The sequence below is a fragment of the Sorex fumeus genome, unplaced genomic scaffold (genome assembly GCF_029834395.1).
Source record: "Sorex fumeus unplaced genomic scaffold, SorFum_2.1 ptg000264l, whole genome shotgun sequence".
NCBI lineage: Eukaryota > Metazoa > Chordata > Mammalia > Eulipotyphla > Soricidae > Sorex > Sorex fumeus.
Genome location: NW_026606321.1, coordinates 4424877 through 4442587, shown reverse-complemented (window position 1 = coordinate 4442587; position 17711 = coordinate 4424877). Strand labels below are relative to the sequence as shown.

The following is a 17711-nucleotide window of genomic DNA, read 5'->3' as shown; positions in this document are numbered from 1 at the left end:
TTGTTTGGTCCCTGACAGCCTTAGGAAAGGGGACCCCAGTGCTGGCTCAACCCTTCTCACCCAGTTCTCAGCACCACACTTGGAGAGAGGGGAGTATTTCGTGGGGAAGGTGCTCTCCTTGGGCAAGGAGAGGGGATAAGAGGGCAGGACACAGGTAAGAGGGTGGGGAGAGGCTGGATTCTAGGGTGTAATGGCTGAGTCGTGCAGTCCCTGTGAGAAGAATCAGGGTGCTCCTCCCCCTCCCCCCACCAACACAAGAACACACAATGCAGGTTCCACAGACCTGGGGAAGTCTGAGTAGATGCTGAGTGGGAGGCGGAGGTACAGTGGCATACAGGCTTGCTGACACTGTACAGAGGGACATATGTGAGTGCAGGTCGGAGGCTCAGTTCAGCTGAAGCCTGTCCTCGGTACCCCGAAGAGACCCATGGCAACACACACCCTTCAATGTGACTTTGATCATTTTTGTGAGCCATGGGCTCCAAAGCCCTACAGAACTCTAGATCCACATCTTATCTTGCTGGTGCAGTAGCAGTCAGCATCTGCAAACAGACCCGAGCCAAACAGTCCACACAGATTTAATTCCATCACGCTTTGGCTAGAGGTGAGGGCCACGACGAACATAGCATTGGATTCTGTGTCCTAAGCGGCCAGTGGCTGCTGCTGACCCCATGACTTGTCTCAAGCCAGTCACATTTCTTCTAGAAAGAACTCAGCAATGAACATTATCATCTCTTGGGAACCATGTGGTCTGGCCAGGCTGCTCAACTGCCCCTGATAGATGAGACATGAGTCCTGCATACACACAGGTGGATATGGCCAAGGTTTGAGATGCCATGACTGACAAGATCAGGGATGCTGCTTGTCCACTGCTGGGCTATGCAATGGGGACCCCTGCAGCTTGAGAGGATGTAACAGGTGGGGCAGGTACTGATGGAACGCATACCCCTGACAGGTGCGCGCGCGTGTGTGTGTGTGTGTGTGTGTGTGTGTGTGTGAGTGTGTGTGTGTGTGATTGGTCCCCTGAGGAGAATATCTGAACTGAGATCACAGTTCCTCTAAAATAAAATCACTGTATCACTGTCATCCTGTTGTTCATTGATTTACTTGAGTGGGCTCCTCAGGTAATTTCTCCATTTGTCCCAGCCCTGAGATTTTAGCAGCCTTTCCTGACTCATCTTTCTCAACATATTGGAGGCTCTTTCAGGTTTAGGGGAATGAGACCTGTTATTGTTACTGTTTTTGGCATATAAGTACGCCACAGGTAGCTTGCCAAGCTCTGCAGCATGCATGGGTGTCATACTCTTGGTAGCTCTCCAAGAGACATATATAAATAAAATGAGCTTTGATTTAAAAAAAGGAGAGAAGATAGAAAAAAGCTTTGATAAAAAGAGAGAAAATAGTTGGGTGGGTTCAGGTTGAGGTAGGATTTGAGAACCAGTGGTAACAGCTTCTGTGAGTACATGTATTTGTGATGTAATAATGGGATGCCATTGTATGGGGCATTCAATTATTGTTGTTTTTCTGGATTTGGGCACTTGCAAGAGAGACCAACCAAGTTTAAGTTTTCTTTATCCAACTACTTATAGTAAGGGTTACAGTCACTCTGCTGCTTATACCACTGAAACGGCACTAAATTTTGATGCATTTGGAAATCTGGCTATTTGATATTATATTTTTGGGGGTGGGTTGGGTCATGCCTGGCAGCACTCAGAAGCTTTCAGTAGGAGCCCTATGTTGTGGCTGAGGTTATAATCACTCCTGGTTTTGTTCTTCGAGAAGGGAGGTCACTTGGGCAGTGCTTGGAAAATTGTATGTGGTGCCGCACTGTAGTGAACTTTAAAAAAGAAAAAAAATTAAAATTCTTCTAACTTTCAGAATTTCTCTATAAAAGATGAGCTCTCCTTAAGTAATATGCATGTTTCCTTTTGGGCAATATTAGACAGCACTTGGTAAATGATAATACAATTTATGTTGCTTTCTTAGTCTATACTAGTAAATACCTTTAATTTACAGAGGTTTAGAGTTTTTATGGATAATGATATAGCAACATTTTATTCTTCTCTCTTCAATGCTGAGCAAAGAGGAAATATTTTTCAGTACTTTGCTATTGATAACTAAATGTTTGTCCATGGCCAGAGTGATGGAACTTCAGAGAAACATCTATTGATATTCAGGTGGTGATGGTTAGCTGAAATACATTTAGTATGCAAAAATTCCTCTGACAGTGTAATTTTTTTTAACTTCCCGTTTAGTTCATAAAAGAAAGAGACTATGAATGTGGAATGAATAATAGGATTTAACCTCTCAATTAAAATGCCAATACATCACGGTCTTGTAATAATGCATGAAGGTCTTTTTATTTTGATTTATTCAGTAGACTTTTATTTTAATTCTATTCAGTAGACGGATGCCATAGCAACTTGTACTTGAAAAACTGTAACTACTGATTGAAGGACTTGAACAACAGAATGCTTCTAATGCGACAAGTGATTATAACCTCAGCCACAACACAGGGCTCCCACTGACAAGGAACCGTTGAGACTGTTAATGGCTTTCCTGTCTGATGACAAACTACAGAGACACATTCCACACTACTCCTGACATAACTGTTAAAATTAGGGGGAAAAAGCATGGTTGAAACAGATGGATGTGACATAATGTCCACAACAGATGTTTAAAATCACGTGGAAGGAATAATATAAGCTACGATGGCTTCATAAAGGTACATATAAGTCTCCTGTAGGAGCCATTGATCACTATGCTTCTGATCTTCTTCCACAGACTGGTCAAACTGTGACTGGCTGAAGGTTTCAGTTGGGGTAAGTAACGGTGGGTGTCCAACAAGGCCCTCCCAAAGAAGGACCCCAAACAAGGGTCCCAGTGGTTGTATAACCAAGACTGCATTCAAACAGGCTGCGAACAGCAACTCACTACTCTGCTCCCCTGACAGGAAGGTCTATTTCAGCTCCTGTGTGTTTAGAAACAGAATGTGTAAAATCAAAACAGAGAATCCTCACTAGGTTTATTTTCATGCCTGCTGTTATCCTAGTACTTCATATTTCATATACTTACTTGTCATTTATTTTGGTTTGGGGCCACACCCAGCGATATTGAGGGCTAGCTCCCGGTGGGGCTTGGGAGACTCTATGTGGAGCCAGGGATTGAACCCGGATTGGAGACAATCTAGGCAAATGTCTGATTCACTGTGCTCTCTCTCTGCTCCCCAATTTCATATTTTTAAAACCAGGCTTTCTGTAAATAAACATTTTGTTGGCCTACACCCAGTTGGGCTTACTTCTGACTCTGCACTCAGGGATCATTCCTGGCAAGCTCGGGGAACTGCATGAGGTGCTGGGGATTGAATCTGGTTGGCTTCATGTGAGGCAAGTGCCTTGTCCGCTCTGTCCTCTGTTAGCAATTTTTAAAATCAATGTAGGGATGTCAGCATCTTGCAATTTGTTGCTTTGGGGCTACATCTAGCTGTGATTGGGACTTACTCCTGGCCCAGTGTTCAGGAGTCACCCCTGGTGGAGCCTGGAGGGCCACTGTGGTACCTCAGATGGAACCAGGGTCAGCTGCAGACAAGGCAAGTGTCTTAACCCGTCTGATCTCTCTGGTCCTACATTTTATGAACTTACTTGAGCAAAGTTCTATTTCTCTGAATCATCTGACTCCCAAAGGTTCTGTTTCTAATAAAGAATTTTTATTCGACTGAAATATGTCTAGAAGGCCATGGGAATGTGGCTGAATTGAGAGATACATGTTGAGTTTGGTGCCAGACAAGGGCTGCCTCTCCCGGGTGGATCTTGCACTAAGAGCAATGACAAGTAATGACCACACTAAGGTGCAGATGAGAAATGAGGCTGCCTGCAGCTACCAGGGTCTGCTTGCTTTCAACCCTAATTAGTCACTGGATGAGAAAGTGACAGAGTCTATGAAATAATGGATAGGACCGACTAAGCAGGAGAATTGGAACTGGGCTGATGCTTGACTCAACCCACCTCCACGTTTCTTATTAAACTTGTTAATTCCTGGGAGTTAATATTAGTAGAAAAGGTAAGGGATGAAGTGAATGACTATTTCTTAAAGAAATTTTCAGTCACACTGAAGGACATTTCTGAGATTACCGAAAGCGGAGGTCAAGACTGATTCAGACCTAGCAGGACCATTTTCTTGGTGTACATTATTATTTTTTTAAAAGATATTTTATTGATATTTTGTGGCTTACAGTGCTGTTCACAATGGTTCCTCATGCCCATAAATCAAACACCACAGAGATTACCACTGTACCCCCTTCTCTCTCTCCCCTCAATATCCGTGGGTGTGTGCTATTTCATTGATGACTTTCTCAAATGACTTTTTATTCTGCTTCACCAAGTACATTTCCCTGACTGTAGGATGAATAAAGTGGTTTGATGAAAGCATCTTTCCTTAGCAAGGTCCCTTTCGTGATGTTTACTGTGGAAGAGATGTTCACAAGTTGGAAGGAAGAGATACTGGCCAACTCAGCCCAAGGCTTGTTAATTTTACATTACAAAAAACCCTTGATTCTTTCAATGTCCATAAATAAAAGCAAATATGAGGTGTGCTTTGGGGCATTGATATTTTCATGTTTGCTTCAAAAGCTACTTTATTAAGCTTTTCAAGCTCAAAACAGATGAGCACCTCAACAAGAAATTCCAAAGGTTTACTAAAGCTATTGGAAGAAGAAAATACTTGGTTTTTTCCCTCGAAGGAAAAAAACAGCACTTTATTGTTAATAAAAATACCATCAGGTATAATTCAAACTCCCCACACTGATTACTGAAGTCCCCAGAGTTGATATTTCACAGAGAAAAGTATTCAAATCCTGCCACCCCTTTGCTGATTGAGCCTACGTGGAGGTCTTGGTGCTTTAAATGGAAGCTCTGAAATCTCTCTTAGAAAACAATGGTACAATCCCAAATTAAACAAAATAAGAAAGGAGCTTTAAGAAGTCTCCAAGTGCATTCCTCAGAGTCTGGAAGAACAAAAGAAACCTTGGCTAGTCTTTGGGTGAGAAGGAACCGGGCGGGTGTGGGGGAGTTGACCCTCATGAACAAAAGGTTTACCCTTGGAGTCAGATTTGATTACAGCCAGGCGTTTCTGGGAGTGGAAATTTAATTAAGGTTGGTGGGTGTTTCTGTGCGACTGACAGCTTGCTTGGCTTGAGAAGAGAGTTTTCGGTTGTGCATAGTCAGATGCCAGAGAATTTTAAGTGGAAACTAGAGTTTTCCTACTTGGGTCTGTGCTGTCGCTGAGTGGGGCCTTGTGTCTGGTGTCCTTCCTCGCCACCCACCCGCCCCGTTTGCCTGGGAGCTTCACCCTCAGCCTTCACAGGACTCTCCTTTTCCACATCGGGAATAGACTTCAGGTGCTCCTTCCTGCTTTATATGTGGGAAGTCAAGGCCTAGGGACTTGGGAGATTATTCACCCACACCCACAACTTGATGGGAGGGTGCTGGACGGGCATGAGTTTCTGACTCCTTCACACTTCCTCCCCACATGCCACCATGCTCCGCAGAGCAGGGGTGACTCAGAGCAAAAACAGTCCAACCCAACAGTGTCTAACACCTACTTACAACTATAGAGAGACCTCTCCTCACCCCCAGAGCACCCAGCCATATCCAGGCAAAGCTGCTGTCTCTCTCAGTTGGCAGAACACCCTCATTTCTGCACCTGAGATGGCCCAGTCTCTTGTACTGGCATCACGGGAGTCACTAAATCGTGAGCTACTGACCCAATGGAAATGCCCAGTCATCCCAACTTTCCCTGGGTGGCCAGAAGCCTAGAATTGGTGAGTTGCTTCCTTGGTTCTGATCCCCAGATCAAAGCTTTCCAGCGACATGCAGTGGAGTCCCCTAGTAGCGACCAGGCTGAGACCCGGGAACTCTGTCACCATGCAGAGACATCCTGGCTGGGCCGTGTGACATGAAGGTACCCCTGACTTACTTGTCTCCTTTGCTCTTGGAGATGCCCACCAGCTTCTCGATGCCGCCCGCATCCCGTAAGGCCTTGGCGTTCTCCATGTTCTTGGTGATGACTTCGTGCAGGGTGCAGCACACGGCTGTCACCGTGTCATCGGACATGGCCTTGCTCCCAGCATTGTTGCTGTTGTTCCCGCCTGGAAGCCGGTGCACTAGGTCTCTCATGGCGTATTTGCCTTTGGGGGGGGAAAAGGGAGGAAGAGTTGAAAGGGGGTTGAAAGGGAGGAAGAGGCAGGAGGAGGTAGGCAGAAACAAGGACCCCATATCGGTGCACACAGAGGGTCTTTCCCAGTGTAACTGCGACACACTGCATCAGCGGAGCGCTGGGGCCTCTCCAGGTGGACTATGGGACTGCTGCTAATGACAGAGCCGGGTTTGGCTCTCTGGGCAAGTTACTTCATGCCTCCCACCAACAGCATAGATGCGCTCAGAAACACGACTGGAGGGGCTTTGGCGACCATATATGATGCTGGCGATCAAACCTGGATTGGTCACATGCAAGACAAGCCCCTTACCTGCTGACCTATGTCTCTCCAGTTCGCCTGACACCAGCTTTAAAATCCATACATTAAGAACGATAAGGGGGAGGGGTGGTCCTGAGATGGGGCTCAGCTAGTAGAGGGTCTGCAGGCCGGAGGCAGGAGTTCAATCCCCCTCACCGCCCACCGGCCGAGCTAGATGCTGGGGACACTGCTGCTTGTGAGCCAACACCACAAGTGTGTGTGTATTTCCAGTGCACAGCAGTTGAATGTCTCCACCCTGTCATCGTAACAATGACAAATGCAAGAGGAGAGGAAAGAGAGCAATAGTGCTACCCCACGTTACGGGATGCATCAAAAGAGGAAGTGACTGGAGGTATGGAAAGCACGTGATACATGGGATTACCAGGACATGGAACTCAATAAATACCGGATTCCTAGTCACAGAAGGCAGGAAAATGCAGGGTATCTAAAAGGAGCTCAAAAATGGCTCAACCAGAGCTACCCTGGGACTTGCTCTGTTTAACAACTGAGAGTCAAATGTGGACTCTCGCACACAAGACTTATGGGTTCTGGCCCAACACAGTGAAGAGAACACTCAAAGGAGGAACAGAAAATTTAAGGGCAATATTCCACTAGGACTCTTTTGAACGAGGGTACCTTGATGAGCGGTTTCCCTCTCTCTGATGGACTTTTACTCTATGGTTCCACCATGGAACATAATACTAATCTGATATGCTTTTCTTCACATGAGAAAAAAAATCCAATTTTGTTTTTTTCAATTCACTTTATCATCATTAATCACACCCCTCCCAAGATAAAGGCAATTATAATGACATTTTTATGGGCCAATTTTGGTATCCAAAATGCTTTAGGCATCACCAATAACCCTGCAAGACAATTAATTCATCCCACCTGCAGTTTTCAATTCTGTACTTCAGTTCCATTAATTTACCTCTTGAACTAAGTATCTGGGTGTCTGTAACCTAGTTGGTTGCTTTAAATTTTCTTCGCTGGCTATGGCATCTGTCCAAAGTTAAAGACTTCCTGTCTTTCATCTCCTAATCAGTCATACTTAGTTAGTGACAAAAAACGTCTTTGAGGTATGCTTTTCCTTCTATCCACATCTCGGAAAGCCTCTTTCTGATTCTCTTGCATGGTGCCTGGAGATAAGGAGATAGCTGGCCCCCCTCACCCACCCCCTGTAGGGGGAGACATACTAACTCAACCCTAGGCAGTAATAAATAAAATAGGTCCTTGTAGTTTTGGTATTTGCTCTTATTCGGTGTTTAATTAGCTTATTTTAGCTGGGACAAAAACGAAGTACACTGACATCTAAATTTCTGCAAGAGGAAAGTGATCATTGACTTGATCTCTGGGAGTGTAACAGAAATGACTGCAGAAACCATAATCCAAAAGAAGGAGAGAGAAAGAAAAGTGCCTGCCATAAAGGCAGGCTGTGGGGAGGGGGGTGGGGGTGAAAGAGAAACTGGGGACAAGGGTGGTGGGAAATGTACACTGGCGGAGGGACGGGTGTTGGAACACTGTATGATGAAACCCAATCATGAACAGCTTTGTAACTGTGTATCTCACAGTGACTCAATTAAAAGACCAAAATGGTTGCACGAACACCTCCCACCCTGACTCCCCCAGCGCAAGGTAGCATCATTGTTTTTTAAATGTTATTTCAGAATTAAAAAAAAAACATGAGAAGATTTTTTTGTGTTCCTGGATAGCTCTCTGAGCAACTTTCTGTATGTACTTCCATTAACTCAATTCTGTCTAAGAGTTGACTGGTCAAGTCCAGCATTTGGGTGACTTTCTACCTTCATAAAGCCCCTGGAAGCATTGTTAGACAAACCTGGATCCCACTGGCATGAGAGGGATGGGCTCATTCTTTTCCCCTTTTCTTCCTAAGGAAAGGGTTGGAAGAAAGAGCTGAAAGGATTCTAATTGCTGCATACAGGGCCCCTCACACACTCAACTCCATAGGAGACAGTGGCTGGCCTCAAACATTGTCAAGGGTAAAAGTTTTCTTTTTTTTAAAAAAAAAAGGAGAAAGAAAGGTCATGGCAGAAGGATTTTAAAGTTTTTCTTGATTTCACCATTTAAAAAACACTGCAAGTGGATGGTCATGGAGAGTATCGTGCTAAGTGAAATGAGTCAGAAAGAGAGGGACTGACACAGAATGACTGCACTCATTTGTGGAACATAAAATAACATGAGACTGACACCCAAGGACAGTAGACACAAGGGGCAGGAATAGGAATATTGTTCCATAGTTAGAAGCCTGTTTCATGAGTTGGGGGAGAAGGCAGCTGGGATAGAGAAGGGATTACTAAGACAATGATGGTTGGAGGATCGTTCAGAATGGGAGATGTGTGCTGAAAGTAGATAACGGACCAAACGTGATAACCTCTCAGTATCTGTATTGCAAACCATGATGCCCAAACATAGAGAGAGAGTATGGGGGAGATTGTCTGCCATGGAGGCAGGGGGACGGTTGTAAAGGGGTGAGGTATACCAGGGACATTGTTGGCAGAGAATGTGCACTGGTGGAGGGATGGGTGTTCGATCATTGTATGACTAAAACTCAAACATGAAAGTTTTGTAACTATATCTCATGGTGCTTCAATAATAAAAAAAAATAAAAACAGTGCAGCAGACAGATGAAAAAGGTATGTTTCCATCCCAGGTCGCTTCCCAGCACCCCGAGTGAGATACCAGGTGTCCCCTAACAGATAGTACAGCATCTCCTGATGCACAGCCTCTTCACACCCACCCCTCGGTCCATCCCCGACCGTTCCCCAGCAACATGGAAAAGGACAGAAGTCACTGCTGTATTGAACCTACAGTCATCAAGAAATGCACTGGATGATTTTATTTCTAATATTTCCAACACTGATCATGAATAGTTCACATAGCCTAGGTGTTAGCATGACGAGGGGGAGGGAGGACTTTTAATCTACACTTCTGGCCCTCTAAATGGAGAAAAATAAGTGAAATGATAGCAACACAAAACCTCTTGCCATGGTCTGGAAATGCTTCGAAGGAGCACACAGTTGTTTTAGCCTTTCACGCTGCAGAGAAAAGTTGTTTCTCATACTAGAGTCATATCTGCATGTGAAATCTGGGTGCCAAGAAGAGCCTAAAAATTCTCTTCCTCATAAGCAGACACCTCGAGGGCATTGGTAGGTACCTAGAACATGAGGCAACAGGAGAAGTGAGCTTGGACAAAGGACAGCCAGCGAGGCTTTGCTTGGGACACAGATGGTGAGGAGTCACTTTATTAGTCATTGGAGCCTCATGATCCATTTGAAATTTTATCTAGAAAGTTCTGGGTATATCCTGGAGCAATGCCGCAGCACAGGAATCTCAAACCTGGGGAAACAAGGTCTTTTTTTTGATAATAAAGCTCTCTCTGAACGGCTTTAAAATGATAAGCTCTCCCGCTAAAGGAAACTCTTTTCTGTCTGGAATGTTGCCCTTCCCTAAGTTTCTAGATAACATGAGATACAGCAACATCTAACTTTTCATATTAGAAAGAGCAAAAGAGCTATTTTTCTGTCCAATCACAAGTATCCCTCAGCACTTAATGGGATACGTGGGTGCCTGCTCTCTTCAAACGTGAAAGGAGTTAATCCTATACTAAGTCAGTTCCCATCTAGGAAACTGTGATGAGGAAGAGCTCCAGAGTGCAATATGGGTGGGTTGAACTTGAGTTTTCACAGCCAAATCATTGATAATCAGATTTCTTTTTTGTTTTATCTTGCTCTCAGAGGGAAATGTACAGAGCAGTTCTTCTTGAGCTAAGAAGGGAGTTGGGGTGGCGCTCTTCAAAAGGCCGACAGATTCCATAAATGTGTCATGCATGTTTTACTTATCCACCCATCTATGGATGGGCTCATGTGGCTTCCTCGCTTTATCTCTTGTGAATGACGTTGCTCTGAGCTCGGGCACATAGGTACCCATTCATTAGCAATCTATTTGCATCCCTGAATTGAAAATTGAAAGTGAATCTCTTATAAGCAGCATCTGAATCTCTCTCTCTCTCTCTCTCTCTCTCTCTCTCTCTCTCTCTTTTTAATTAGTGAGACACCATGAGGTACAGTTGTAGATTTACAAATTTTTGTGCTTGGGTTTCAATTATACAATGGTCAAATACCCATCCCTTCACCAGTGCTCATTTCCCACCACCACGGATCCCAGTATCCCTCTCCCACCCCCACCCCACCCCCATCCCACTCTGCCTCTGTGGCAGGGCATTCCCTTTTGTTCTCTCTCTCCTTTTGGGTGTTGTGGTTTGCACAAGAGGCATTGAGTGGCACTCATGTTCGGTCTATAGTCTACTTTCAGCATGCTTCTCCCATCCTGGGAGGATCCTCCCAACACCCTTTATTTGGTGCTCCCTTCTCTATCTGAGTTCCCTTTTTCCCTAGCAGGTGCAGCTGGCCTCCAAGCCATGGAGCAAAATTCCTGGTACTAATCTCGGCCATTCTTGGGTGTTAGTCTCCTATTTTGTTACTTTATATTCCCCAGATGAATGCAATCTTTCTATGTCTATCCCTCTCTTTCTGACTCATTTCGCTTAGCATGATACTGTCCATGTTGTACCACTTGTATGTAAATTTCATGACTTCATCTTTTCTAACAGCTACATAGTACTCCATTGTGTAGATGTACCAAAGTTTCTTTAGCCAGTCATCTGTTCTCAGGCACTCAGGTTTTTTCCAGATTCTGGCTATTGTAAAGAGTGCTGCAATGAACAAACAAGAGCAGATGTCACTTCGACTATACATTTTTGCCTCTCTGGGATATATTCTCAGGAGTGGTATTGCTGGGTCAAATGGGAGCTCAATTTCTAATTTTTTGAGAATCGTCCATACTGTTTTCCAAAAGGGACCGAACCATTCGGCATTCCCACCAGCAGTGAAGGAGGGTCCCTTTCTTGCCACATCCATGCCAACACAGGTTGCTTTTGTTCTTGTGGGTGTGGGCCAGTCTCTGTGGTGTGAATCTCTTATAGATAGCATCTAGGTGTGTGTGTGTGTGTGTGTGTGTGTGTGTGTGTGTGTGTGTTTTGGGGGGTGGGCCACACCTGGCTGTGCTCAGTGCTTACTCTTGCCTCTGGACACAGGGGATCAATTAGCACCTGGGTTCAAACTGGGTTGGGTCATGAGCAAGCTAAGCACGCTCCCACACCCCCTACTATCTCTCCTGCCCATAGGTGGGTCATTTTAAAAACAATTATGCAAATATACCTTTTGACTGGAGAGTTTAAAATAATTACTGATAAGGAGGACTCGGTTGTATTATTTTGATACTTATTTTCTGTATGTTTTAGAGCTTTTTTGTGCTTTTTGTTGCTTTGGGCCATACTAGCATTTTTTAGGGGCTATTCAGTCTTGGTACTCACAACTTGCTCCCTGCAGTGCTCAGGGAAGCATGTGGTGCCAGGAAGGGAACCTAAGCTGTGAGCACCAGCCTGTTGGGCTATTCCCCAGCCCTGCTTGTAGCTTTTTCCCCTCCCATACCTCATTTCCTTAATTCTTTTGTGTGTTTTTTTGATCTCTTATAGCAAAATGTTTTAATTCCCTTCTCATTTCCTTTCTTGTATGGTCTGTATCTATTTTCTTTGTGGTTACCATGGAGATTACATCGAATGTTCTAAAGTTATAGAACTCTAACTTTAATTTATACCAGCTGAGCGTCACTAACATATGAAACTCTCTTTTACAGTTTCATCCCCACCACTCGAGTGCATTTTGTACGTGTGTGTTTACACCATAAACTAATAATTGGGTTTTAATGCATCTGTCTCTTATGTCGTACCAACATATAAAGCCACAAACAAAAGCTGTATTATTTTTAGACTAATAATAGCTTTATTAAATGCATTAGCCTCTTAGATCATATAGAAAAAAAGAAGATGGAATTATAAGCAACTGCTGCAATAAAATTAACTTTTATTTTTCTCCAAATGTTTACCTTTACTAGATCTAGATCTATTTATCTGTCTGTGTGTCTGCCTATCTACCATATAGCTATCAATAGTTGATATTCCTGGCTCTGTGCTCAGAGGTGAATCCTGGCAGGGCTTGGAGGACCATGAATGGTGAGAGGAATTGAACTGTGATGAGCTGCATGCAAGGCAGGTGCTTAACTTAACCCTGTGCTATCTCTCCAGTCCTAAATCAACGTTTCTTGACATGGCTTCTAGGTTCTGTTCTTTCCTTCTTTTTTTTTCTTTTTGGGTCATACCCGATGATGCTCAGCGGTTACTTCTGGCTCTACACTCAGGAATTACTCCTGGCGGTGCTCAGGGGACCATATGGGATGCTGGGATTTGAACCTGGGTCGGTCATGTGCAAGGCAAATGCCCTACCTGCTGTGCTATCGCTCCAGCCCCTGTTCTTTCCCTTGAAATGAGAAGGTTCCATTTACACACAGATCCACTGATAACAAGTTTCCTCAGCATTTGCCTCTTTAATTTCTTCCACACTCCGAAGGGCAGTTTTACAAACTACAGGACTCTTAATTGATCCATTTCTCCTTTTAGAAATTGCAAAAGAAGAAACTATTGCCTTTTTGTCCCCAAAGTTTCTGATGAGAAATGTGCTGACAGTCTCATAGAGGATCCTAGTATGTGACTTCGTTTTTCTTCAGGGGTTTTCAAATCATGCCGTCTTGTGTCTTTGCTTTTTTTTTTTTTAAGGATCACACCTCAAAAACTCTTTCTTTCTGAGACTTCCACTGTGTCCAGTGCTCTGAGTGAATGCAATCCATAGATCCCTGAGGTTCAGGTTCCTCAAAATGCTCTCTAGTCTCTGGATTTGATCATGTTAATTGTAACACCTCCAAGTTAACTCAGTCTTTGGCTACTCAAATCTGTCTTCAAATCTCTCCAGTGATTTTTAAAATTTTAGTGACTTAATTTTCAGCTCTAGAATTTGCTTTCTCTTTAGGCTTTCTACTTCTTTAATGACATTCCCATTCGATTCTTATGTGGTTGGTTTGCCTCCCTCAACTTCCTTCACTTCTCTGAGACTCTCAGACGTATGTTTTAACCCCTAGGTTCAGCTGGTTTGCCCTCAATTTCATGGACAGATCCTCTTGGTTCAGTTTTTGCCTTTGAAAGGGTCACACTTCCCTGTTTCTCTGTGCACTTTTTTTTTTTGTTTTCACTGACTGGAGACTAGACATTGGAATCTAAAATTGTGTGCAAGTTGGATTCTTCTTCCCAAAGTTGCCTTGTGTGTTGGCTTGCTTTGGATGGTTGCAGGCTGTCTCTGCACTGATGATCAGCCTGAGGTATAAACAAGTTCTTCTCAGGTTTTGGGGGGGGGGGTGAAGGAAGCTGTGACTTGCCTTCACCATTCACAATGGTTTTCTAATTTTAATTGTGTAGAATATGCATTTGCTTTTGAACATCCTGCTCTTTAATGTCCAACTCCCTCCAAAAAAGATGGGGGAAAAAGTGAAGGCGATGGGAAGGGAACCAACCTCTTAAGTTCCCTGGAAATCAGTGGGAAGGAGAGTGATGTACCTCCATGGCTGCAAATCTTTATGTCTGCACCTGCAGTCCAGAAGCAGCACCAACCAGAATTTGAGACAGCCACAGCTGAGCACCTATTGCATGCTCTGTTTCCCATCATGCTCCATGAGCATATTCAAAGGGGTGAGGGGTGGGTAGTGGTCCCATCCAAGAGCTCCAACTGACCATAAATTAAACCTAATTTTCTTATATTTTATTGGCAGTGTGTTCTATTGTTTCTCTGAACTCCTTATGCCTCCTTAACAGTTCCATTCTAATTTCCGTATCCAAGAGGTTATACAGTTCATTTTTACTGGTGGGGTCTTCTGGATACTGACATTACTCACTAGATTATCTGGTGGGTTTCTGTGTTGCTTTACCATTATCACCTTAAACTTAATTTCCTGTCCAAGATTTTCCCCTGGACACTGTAAGCCTTTGCCAGACTCCAGAGCTACCTTGGATTCTGTCACTGTGATTGCTTTTGTGGGGAGGCAGACTCCTGGGGATTCCTGCTCACCCATCTTCTCAGAATCCTCTCCCATCCCTGTAACTTTGCTTTCGCCTGCTGGGGGATGATGTCAAGGTGAGGGGCTTATTTCTGTGGGATCACACTTGTGCAGGGAGATGGGAAAAGGGTCTTCCCTCTTTTGGTAAAGGAAGACTGCTAGGCTTGACAATGGTGTGTCCTTAGCCATAACTCTTTCGATGACATGGCTATTCCCTTTGGTCTTTAATTTCTCTTGGGGGAACTATGCGGAACTTGGTATATCATAAGACCCCTCCTTATTGGGCTAGAGAGAGAGTACAGTGGGGAAGGTGCTTGTCTGGCATTCTGCCAACTGGGTTTGATGCATGGCATCACTTACAGTCCCATAAGCACTGCCAGGAGTGATCTCAAGCAGAGCCAGAAGTAAGCCTTGGGCACAGCCAGGTATGGCCCGAACTCCCACAAATAAAAAGCTCTCATTGTATGCTAGCAGCAGCATAGAATGCAAATAGTTTATCATGAAAGGGGAGAAAGTGTGTGCAGAAAGCAACCTATATTTTCAAACTAGCTCAGCTGGCTTACTGAGGGGGAAGTGTTCCAGGCGCTACTGTTGGTGTACTGAATAGCACCACTACCTGTCTTCACGAGAATGGGCTGAGCTATGCTGTAGCTGCATTTTGTCTTTCAATATTCAGGTCTTCACCTTCTACTTTTTGCCCCCAAATGAACTTTTTGACTTTGTCTTTCCCAGATCCATACTCCAGAGTAAAACCAAACTCTTAGCAACTTTGTGGAAGAGGCATGCCTGGTGGTGCTTGGGGATTACTCCTGGTTCTGTGCTCAGAGATGACTCTTGGTAAGGATAAGAGATGGAGCCCGGGATGGCTGTGTGTAAGGCAAGTGCCTGACCTCTTTAATCTAGACGCCATCTTTGGGGTTGCCCTGACCACCTCAGGAACACAGCAACATTCTTCCCTTTCTCATGGACTCTGAGATGCAAGAGACAGTGAGGCACATTTGACACTCTGCAGGGTTTTATCTAGTCTAATACCACGGGGAGAGCTGTCCTATTTATCGGGCTTCTGCTATTAAAATTCCTGCAAAATGGAAGAAGGATGCTCGCCTTTCCCATACATCTGACCAGTTCTGTGGCTTCCTTCCTGCTAGTGTGGACACAACTTCTGGTTAGAGTGAAGTCAGGCTACTTGCCGGCCAGCGGAAGGCCTGGAGAGCAGTGTGCTGTCAGAGAAAGGTCCTGCTGCTGGCCTGTACCTCTGTAGGTGTGGTGGGATCAGGGAAAAGCTCTTGGGTTTACTACGATCTCACACGATCCCAGAGGGTGGACATATTTTCAACTGAACTCAGCTTGTGTCACCGTTGGTATTACTGGCTGTGTAGACAGCAGAGTGAAGAATACCAGTTACTCTGCTGAACCAGCAGTTGTCTCGATCTAATTTTTGTCCAGCACTTACTAAAGACCCCAGACAGAGCCAAAGATCATTCGTGGAAGTTTGGTCTATCCCATAAGGGGTGATCATGTAACCCTACCACCCCACCTTGGGGGAATAGGGGGAGGTGAATGGACAATGAGGGTATGCAATTGTGGGGGGCACTTTTTGTTCAGCTAAAGAAGACAGATTTCTGCGGGTGATACAGTAATTTTTTTTTCTGTAAAGCGAGTGGTAGGCCAAGTCTGGGAACTTGGGTGGGAAGAAACTTTCAAAGAGCCTAATGAGAGAACCTCAAGACATCCTCTTGACACTGGATAGCAGGAAACAGGCTCCGGCTCAAAGGCGTCTCTGCAAGGCAACACCATCCTCATAAAAGAGCTCGAAGACCAGGGGCCAGGCCTGCCTTTTGCAGAAGCTGCTGGCTTCAGACAGACAACTTCACACACTCAATTACAAGTGACATTCTCTCCAGAGCCAGGCATGTTATGAAAACTGGTTTTCTCCTCCCTCTGCTCTTAATGTGTCATTGAGCAAGGCATGCTTTTAAAAACTAGATGAGACATTAAAAAAATTCTTATAGAAATCAATCCATTAGAGATCAGATAAAAATCTTCAAAAATGGCAAACATAAAAGTCATCCAGGGTTATTATCAGTACTTCCTGATATAACAACCTAGGTTGATTGGTCTAGTCTTCAAAGTTTTCTAAAACACAAAAAATACCAGGGAAGATAAATAATTGCAACTTTGCCAATAGAAGAAGCAACATGGATTGGTGTTGTCTACATCACAAACACAACAAATGAAGTAGCTCCATAATGTCTTGAAAATGTCTGATGGCCTGCTAACTGTCCTATGACCTCAGGGGCACACAGACTGAGCTAGAATCTGTCCTTTCCATGGGACAAATTGTAGCAATCCAATCTTCACCCACAGAAATGCTGCTAATGTCACTTTTATTTGTTTCCTTTAGTTTGGGGGACACTCCTGGTAGTGCTCTTGGCTTGGTGTTTGGGGACATTCCTAGCATTGCCTGAGGAACCACACAGGGCTGGCATCAACCAAAGCCTCCTGCATGCAGAATATGCCCTCTGCCCACTGAGTTCCATCTTCAGCCCAGCACCGACTTCAAAGACAAATATAATTTCAAAATATAAAGGCACAACAAGTCCATTAAAAATGAGTTACTGTTGTCCTGGAGATATAGTACAGTGGGTAGGGCATTTGCCTTGCACACGGCCAACACAGGTTCAATTCCCAGCATCCCATATGGTCCCCCAAGCACTGCCAGGAGTAATTCCTGAGTATAGAGCCCGGAGTAACCCCGGAGCATCATCAGGTCAGACCCAAAAGGCAAAAACAAACAAACAAAAACCCAAGCGACTGCACACATGGACCTGATACTACCACAAGCTCTCAGGACATGGGCTTGGCCCATGCCTTATGGCTTAAAAAAATACCCCATCACACAGCATGGTCAGGAATACTGAAAAGCTGAAGTTCAGGGACATGGAGATCCCCTTTGTGTACAGGTGACAGAAGGATATCCTGGTAGCAATGATCCTGATGGCCCTTGATGACTGACCCAAGCACTGAGGTGACCAGTGTTGATACATTCCTGGGCCACAAAGCGACCTGGGTTGCAAGGCTTTGCAAAGGAAACAGAAGTCAACTCTGTAAGTGGCTGAGTGTCTGCTTGCAGGGGTGAGGCTTTGGGCTGCCCTCTTGAGGGTAGTCCCACGTCTCTGGC

At 44.6% G+C, this 17711-nt stretch overlaps 1 protein-coding gene across 8 annotated transcripts in view; it reads right to left on the bottom strand.

Annotated features, from left to right (window-relative positions):
* The window catches only part of CTNND2 (catenin delta 2), a 958285-nt gene that overhangs the window by 39014 nt on the left and 901560 nt on the right, over positions 1-17711 (bottom strand). For all 8 annotated transcript variants that reach the window (XM_056109040.1, XM_056109043.1, XM_056109042.1 and 5 more), the window contains one exon: positions 5974-6184. In XM_056109040.1, the coding sequence (XP_055965015.1) occupies positions 5974-6184 (211 nt within the window). The remainder of the gene's footprint in view (positions 1-5973; positions 6185-17711) is intronic.